Source organism: Salvelinus sp. IW2-2015, unplaced genomic scaffold (genome assembly GCF_002910315.2).
Source record: "Salvelinus sp. IW2-2015 unplaced genomic scaffold, ASM291031v2 Un_scaffold4563, whole genome shotgun sequence".
Lineage (NCBI taxonomy): Eukaryota > Metazoa > Chordata > Actinopteri > Salmoniformes > Salmonidae > Salvelinus > Salvelinus sp. IW2-2015.
This window is the reverse complement of record NW_019945833.1, coordinates 9390-16686: the sequence shown is the minus strand read 5'-3', so window position 1 is coordinate 16686 and position 7297 is coordinate 9390. Positions and strand designations below refer to the sequence as shown.

Here is a 7297-nt window from a genome sequence, read left to right as displayed (position 1 = left end):
AAGCGGAGGTAGCGGTCCTGCTGCTGGGTTGTTGCCCTCCTACGGCCTCCTCCATGTCTCCTGATGTACTGGCCTGTCTCCTGGTAGCGCCTCCATGCTCTGGACACTACGCTGACAGACACAGCAAACCTTTTTGCCACAGCTCGCATTGATGTGCCATCCTGGATGAACTGCACTACCTGAGCCACTTGTGTGGGTTGTAGACTCCGTCTCATGCTACCACTAGAGTGAGAGCACCGCCAGCATTCAAAAGTGACAAAAACATCAGCCAGGAAGCATAGGAAGAGAAGTGGTCTGTAGTCACCACCTGCAGAATCACTCCTTTTTTGGGGGTGTCTTGCTAATTGCCTATAATTTCCATCTTTTGTCTATTCCATTTGCACAACAGCATGTGAAATTTATTGTCAATCAGTGTTGCTTCCTAAGTGGACAGTTTGATTTCACAGAAGTGTGATTGACTTGGAGTTACATTGTGTTGTTTAAGTGTTCCCTTTATTTTTTTGAGCAGTGTATATTTTTTTTTTACAAAAAAGGGGCACCTGGACTGAATGTTTTGTTAATGTGAATAGAAATAGAGCCACAATAGAGTATTGTTGGACAGACTATATTTTGTTGGGGAAAAAATGGGGGGAAAGAAATGTGTGTTATTGAAAATTGCATGTTATGCAGGTTGAGTAAACAAATGTGATGTGACGTGTGTAGTTACACAGAAAAGTAGTTTTCTTTTAAAGGAAAGAAGATGTGTTGTTATGTGTTAATAACATTTAGACTACGTTACCCAGCAGGCTATGCGGGCGCGGGAGATGGTTAAAGAATGACTTGCATGGCTAAACATGGAGTTTTCTAGCTGAAGTATATGTTCATTAAAAGTTGTTAAACCTACGCCCCGGTTTGTCATTATATAAGGAACAAACACAACAATTGTTTTATATTTTTTACATTTTGTCAGGAAATGCAGCTCCGTCTCCGGTTTTGCTGTTGTGCAGTGGTTGCACAGCCTTTCCTCTACAGGGAGCCAAGTTTTCCTGTGTCTACCCTTCTCAATGGCAAGGCTGTGCTCACTGAGCCTGTACTTTGTCAAGGTTTTCCGAAAGTTTTGATCAGTAACCATGGTCAAATAGTTAGCCACTGTCTCTCTCTCTCTCTTAGTTGTCCTTCATCAATCCTTTCCTTGCTGTGAGCCATGTCCTTCTCTCTCTCTCTCTTAGTTGTCCTTCTTCAACCCTGACCTTGCTGTGAGCCATGTCCTCCCCTCTCTCTCCTAGTTGTCCTTCATCAATCCTTTCCTTGCTGTGAGCCATGTCCTCCTCTCTCTCTCCTAGTTGTCCTTCATCAATCCTTTCCTTGCTTTGAGCCATGTCCTCCCCTCTCTCTCCTAGTTGTCCTTCTTCCATCCTGCCCTTGCTGTGAGCCATGTCCTCCCCTCTCTCTCTCTGTCCTTGTCCCTGCTGTTGTTGTGTGTCCTGGTAAGTCAAGGTGTATGGTCTCAGTGCCAGGAATCTTAAATGTGATTTATGGTCAACACAATCCTGTCTCAGATCTACGGACAATTTCTTCCATCTTATGGCTTGATTTCTGCTATGACATGCACTGTCAACTGTGGGGCTTTACATAGATAGGGGTGTGCCTTTCCAAATCATGTCCAATCAATTGAATTTACCTCAGGTGTACTCAGGTGTACTGCGATCAAGAAACATCTCAAGGATGATCAATGGAAACAGGATGCACCTGAGCTCAATTCCCGAGTCTCATAGCAAAGAGTCTGAATACTTATGTAAATGAGGTGTTTCTGTTTTAGATTTTTAATACATTTGCTAAAAGAGTAAGGATGTAAAGAAACAAAATGTAGAAAAAGTCAAGCAGTCTGAATACTTTCTGAATGCACTGCATATAATGATTAATGGTATTACTGATGAATTACAGATTCTATGCAGTACTATTTACCATCTCCACCCTTAGCATTGCCCTCTCCCTTATCTAACTGTTTTTTCACTGGGCTGGCCTTTTGACATTACTTGGAATACAATTTGTTCAATCAGCATTTCAGATAGTATCAGAATTTGTTGTTATACCTTATAGGCTTCCATACGTCTCTTGGTAATATAGGGTGTGTTCTCATTGGTTCAGTAGTCCTACATACCACCCGTGGGTCATCATACCACCTGGGGGGGGGGGGGGGGGGGGGCTAAGTTCTTTATAAACAGCTAGATGGCACAGTAAGGACCATCAGCAGTTGGGTGACTAGAGAAAGACAGACTATCCAGGTAAGACATGATCTGTTGTTCTGGTGCTGTTCTTTTACCTCTCTCTCTTTTACCTCTCACTCTCTCTCAATCTCTGTGTGTCTGCAATACTCGTACCTTTGTTATCTCTGTAGACTGTTGGGATTCAGTCGACTGCAGACAGTGAGTGGCGTTCCTTAAAGCACATTAAGATTTGTACAATACTAGACATGGAAGTGTCAATTTGGTTGAGTACACTGGATGACTTCTCAGCCAGGTTTGCTGTCAGAACTGACAGTTTCTATATCAAGTGTCATCTCCATCCAGGATACGCTAGTGTGTAAATCAAACACACTTCTGAATAGCCACTATCTGCAATTGAATAAGAGCTTGTATTTATGCTGATTCAGGATTGTTCTGGTGTCTTCCATTTATTTGTCTCTGTCTCTCTGTCCATCGATCTCTCTCTCTCTCTCTCTCTCTCTCTCTCTCTCTCTTTCTCCACTGACTAATCTCTTAATACTGATAATATGTCCTGGTCGTTCAACTCAATTTTTTCTCCACCTCTCTGAATACAGTTTGATGCGATATTTCAAGCACTTATGGACATGTTTATCTTCCCCCTCCTGTCACCTCCCCTCCTCTCCTCTCTCTCAGACAGTGTACCATGGCCTCTCTCTCTCTGTCCCTGGGACTGCTGGTGCTTTGCACCCTGGCTCTTGTACACTGTGACCTGGATGATGTTCACGTCAGGGTGTGGGGCCTTAGTGCCTCCAACCTGAAAGGAGACCTCCTCTCCCAGCCAGACCCCTACGTCAAGGTGAATTGATTCATTTATTTCTTTATTTAACCCGAACAGTCAGTTAACTTCTTATGGCTAGTATTGAGTAGCTTGGATGAATAAGGTGCCCAGAGTAAACTGCCTGCTACTCAGGCCCAGAAGCGAAGATATGCATATTTTTAGTAGATTTGGATAGAAAACACTCTGCAGTTTCTAAAACTGTTTGAATGATGTCTGTGAGTATAACAGCACTCATATGGCAGGCAAAAAACAGAACAAATCCAACCAGGAAGTGGGAAATCTGAGGTTTGTAGGTTTGCCTATCCAATATACAGTGTCAATGAGGTCATATTGCACTTCCTAAGGCTTCCACTAGATGTCAACAGTCTTTAGAACCTTGTTTCAGGCTTCTACTGTGAAGGATGAGGGAATGAGAGCTGTTTCAACCAGGTGTCTGGCAGAGTGCTATGAGCTCACTCAGGCACGCCCCCGTGAGAGGTAGCTGCGTTCCTTTTCGTTTCTAAAGACAAAGGAATTCTCCGGTTGAAACATTATTGAGAATTTATGTTTAAATCATCCTAAAGATTGATTCTATACACCGTTTGACATGTTTCTACGAACTGTAATGGCATTTTTTGACTTTTCGTCTGGCCTGAGCGTCATGAATTTTGATTTTTGAACTAAATGTGCGAACAAAAAGGAGGTATTTGGACATAAATTATGGACTTCATCGAACAAAAAAAAACATTTATTGTGTAACTGAGATTCCTGGGAGTGCATTCTGATGAAGATCATCAAAGGTAAGTGAATATTTATAATGCTATTTCTGACTTCTGTTGACTCCACAACATGGCGGGTACCTGTATGGCTTGTTTTTGTGTCTGAGCGCCGACTCAGATTATTGCATGGTGTGCTTTTTCCATAAAGTTTTTTTAAATCTGGCACAGCGGTTGCATTAAGGAGAAGTTTATATAAAGTTCCATGCATAACACATGTATTTTCATCAATATTTATGATGAGTATTTCTGTAAATTGATGTGGCTCTCTGCAAAGTCACCGGATGTTTTGGAACATCTGAACGTAACGCGCCAATGTAAACTAAGATTTTTGGATATAAATATGAACTTTATCGAACAAAACATACATGTATTGTGTAACATGAAGTCCTATGAGGGTCATCTGATGAAGATCATCAAAGGTTAGTGATTCATTTTATCTCTATTTCTGATTTTTGTGACTCCTCTCTTTGGCTGGAAAAATGGCTGTGTTTTTCTGTGCTTTCGTCGTAAAGCCTTTTTGAAATCGGACACTGTGGTGGGATTAACAACAAGTTTATCTTTAAAAAGGTGTAAAATACTTGTATGTTTGAGGAATTTTAATTATGAGATCTCTGTTTGAATTTGGCGCCCTGCACTTTCACTGGCTGTCAATCCCGTTAACGGGGATCTCAGCCGATCTCAGCCGTAAGAAGTTAACAAAGTCTTATTTACAATGAGGGACTGGCAGGTGGGGTGATGAAACAGAAGTACAGTAATGTTACAGGCAGGACAGACATCATAACACAAAAGGACAAAGACACAGCAATAATCAAACAGTAAACAGTGGACAGTCAGCAGTCATTTGTTTGGATATCAAGTCGCCTACAGTGACGTGTGACCATGAAAATATCAACGCTTGCCATTTGTTAGGTGAACTAATAAAAAATTGAATGAACAAAAACGAATGAATTAATACATTTTAAAATACGTATAGAGGTTCCTCATTCAAGTGAGCCAACTGTACATACATTAAAAATAATGTTCTATTAAAAGCACAATAATAAAAAAATAAGTTTAATAAAGTCTACTGACAACATTATCTTCTTTAGGTGTGGTATGGCCCAGCCTTCGGTGGGATGAGCAGCATTCTGAAGAACCAGGCCAACCCCACCTGGCCCGGTGAATTCAACTTTGTAGACATCATCCACAAGTCTGTCCTGAAGCTGGAGGTGAGTTTCCCCCCTTACTATGCAAAGCGCTTTGAGCACTGGAAAAGTACTATGTAAATCCCATGTATTATTGTGAAGATGATAATGAGGTGGAGGAAGTTTATTACGATTATTTTTACTATTATTGTTATTATGATTATTATTAGGTGTGGGATAATAACGTCGGACCAGATCACCGTCTGGGAACCTGCACCACCACCATCCACCCAGGAACACACAGTGAGACCTGCCACCTGAAGAAAGGCACTGTCTACTACTCATACAGCTACGACTACAGTCACTAGATGGAACAGAACGATGGTTAGATTGTAACCTAGGACCCTTGTGTCTGATTGGTTCTCTCACCCTGTCACTCGTGTATTTTCTTGCTTAAAACATCAATAAAAAAAACGAGCTTTACGGCATGATGTCTCAGTCTGGCTTCAACATGTTTCTGAATTGTTTTATGATTTCTCAGAAGATGCCTTAGAAGATGGTCCATATCATATTGAAAGAGATCATCAATATTTCTACTAGATATGAGACCATTCGACATTTGCCTTTTACAGTGTCACGACGTGGCCTTTTAGGGTGTATATGATGCCCCCCCTCACTCTCTCCCACCCCAGGTTTTACAATGGGCATAAACTCCTGCTGGAAACTCTCTCCCTTTGCCGCCATGGAGAATGGAGGGAGAGACCGTGGAGAACAAAGACATTCTTCCCAAAACTCCTAATCCTCAAAATTGGAGAATTAAACAATATTTGTCTTTTTGAGTGTGGGAATGGTCCGTGGACACTTAAGGGACAGCCATGTCGAGTTTGTTTTATTTGGTGACCTCATGAAGGACAGGAAACACACAGTACTGTGTCTTTGGTTGTGTACACTTCTCAATTATAGGGTTTGCAACTACATGTTGTGAATACTATGTGATCACATATGAAACTATTTGTGAAAAGATTAAATGTGATGTTAACCTTCTAAATTAGAGTGTGGATTTTCATATCAAGTTTAACTTATTTGTGGTAGGGGGCAGTATTTTCACGTCCGGATGAAAAGCATGCCCAGAGTAAACGGCCTGCAACATAACCATAAAAGCTAGAATATGCATATTATTAATAGATTTGGTTAAACACTCTGAAGTTTCTAAAACTGTTTGAATAATGTCTGTGAGTATAACAGAACTCATATGGCAGGCAAAAACCTGAGAAAATCCAACCAGGAAGTGGGAAATCTGAGGTTGGTCAATTTTCAACTCAGCTCCTGACCATTCGCGTTCACATGAGAGTTCGCTCCCGTTCCATTTGCTTTTCTGAAGACAAAGGAATTCTCTGGTTGGAACATTATTGAAGAATTGTTAACATCCTAAAGATTGATTCAATACTTTCATGTTTTTACGGACTGTAATACAACTTTTTTAACTTTTCGTCCGGACTTTCCGCTGGACTTGCCCGCGCGTCGTAAGTTTGGAAAGTGTACTGAACGCTAGAACAACAAGGAGGAATTTGGACATAAATGATGGACATTATCGAACAAAACACATTTATTGTGGAACTGGGATTCCTGGGAGTGCATTCTGATGAAGATCCGACCCTGGGTCTCGACCCCGCCCTGTGCAACTGGGTCCTGGACTTCCTGACGGGCCGCCCCCAGGTGGTGAGGGTAGGTACCATCTCCACCCCACTGATCCTCAACACTGGGGCCCCACAAGGGTGCGTTCTGAGCCCTCTCCTGTACTCCACGACTGCGTGGCCATGCACGCCTCCAATTCCATCAAGTTTGAGGACGACACTACAGTGGTAGGCTTGATTACCAACAACGACGAGACGGCCTACAGGGAGGAGGTGAGGGCCCTCGGAGTGTGGTGTCAGGAAAAAAACCTTACACTCAACGTCAACAAAACAAAGGAGATGATTGCGGACTTCAGGAAACAGAGGGAGCACCCCCCTATCCACATCGACGGGACAGTAGTGGAGAAGGTGGAAAGTTTTAAGTTCCTCGGTGTACACATCACGGACAAAACTGAATTGGTCCACCCACACAGACAGCGTTGTGAAGAAGCGCAGCAGCGCCTCTTCAACCTCAGGAGGCTGAGAAATTCGGCTTGTCACCAAAAGCACTCACAAACTTCTACAGATGCACAATCGAAAGCATCCTGTCGGGCTGTATCACCGCCTGGTACGGCAACTGCTCCGCCCACAACCGTAAGGCTCTCCAGAGGGTAGTGAGGTCTGCACAACGCGCACCGGGGGCAAACTAACTGCCCTCCAGGACACCTACACCACCGATGTCACAGGAAGGCCATAAAGATCATCAAGGACAACAACC

The 7297-nt window shown here is 42.6% G+C and overlaps 1 protein-coding gene across 1 annotated transcript; it reads left to right on the top strand.

The window, feature by feature from the left end:
* The first annotated feature begins 2191 nt into the window (after positions 1 to 2191).
* Positions 2192 to 5404, top strand: LOC139026366 (perforin-1-like). The gene is made up of 4 exons (XM_070441692.1): positions 2192 to 2264; positions 2880 to 3042; positions 4871 to 4990; positions 5137 to 5404. Exons 2-4 carry the CDS (start codon positions 2890 to 2892, stop codon positions 5272 to 5274), a joined length of 411 nt encoding a protein of 136 aa, XP_070297793.1. The 5' UTR covers positions 2192 to 2264; positions 2880 to 2889; the 3' UTR covers positions 5275 to 5404.
* The last annotated feature ends 1893 nt before the right edge of the window (positions 5405 to 7297 follow it).

Bases quoted from the DNA above. Each gene is read 5' to 3' on its own strand.
- LOC139026366 (XM_070441692.1), top strand. From the start codon at position 2,890: ATGGCCTCTCTCTCTCTGTCCCTGGGACTGCTGGTGCTTTGCACCCTG. The intron at 3,043-4,870 runs GTGAATTGATTC...TATCTTCTTTAG, and splicing joins AGCCAGACCCCTACGTCAAG to GTGTGGTATGGCCCAGCCTT. The intron at 4,991-5,136 runs GTGAGTTTCCCC...GATTATTATTAG, and splicing joins AGTCTGTCCTGAAGCTGGAG to GTGTGGGATAATAACGTCGG.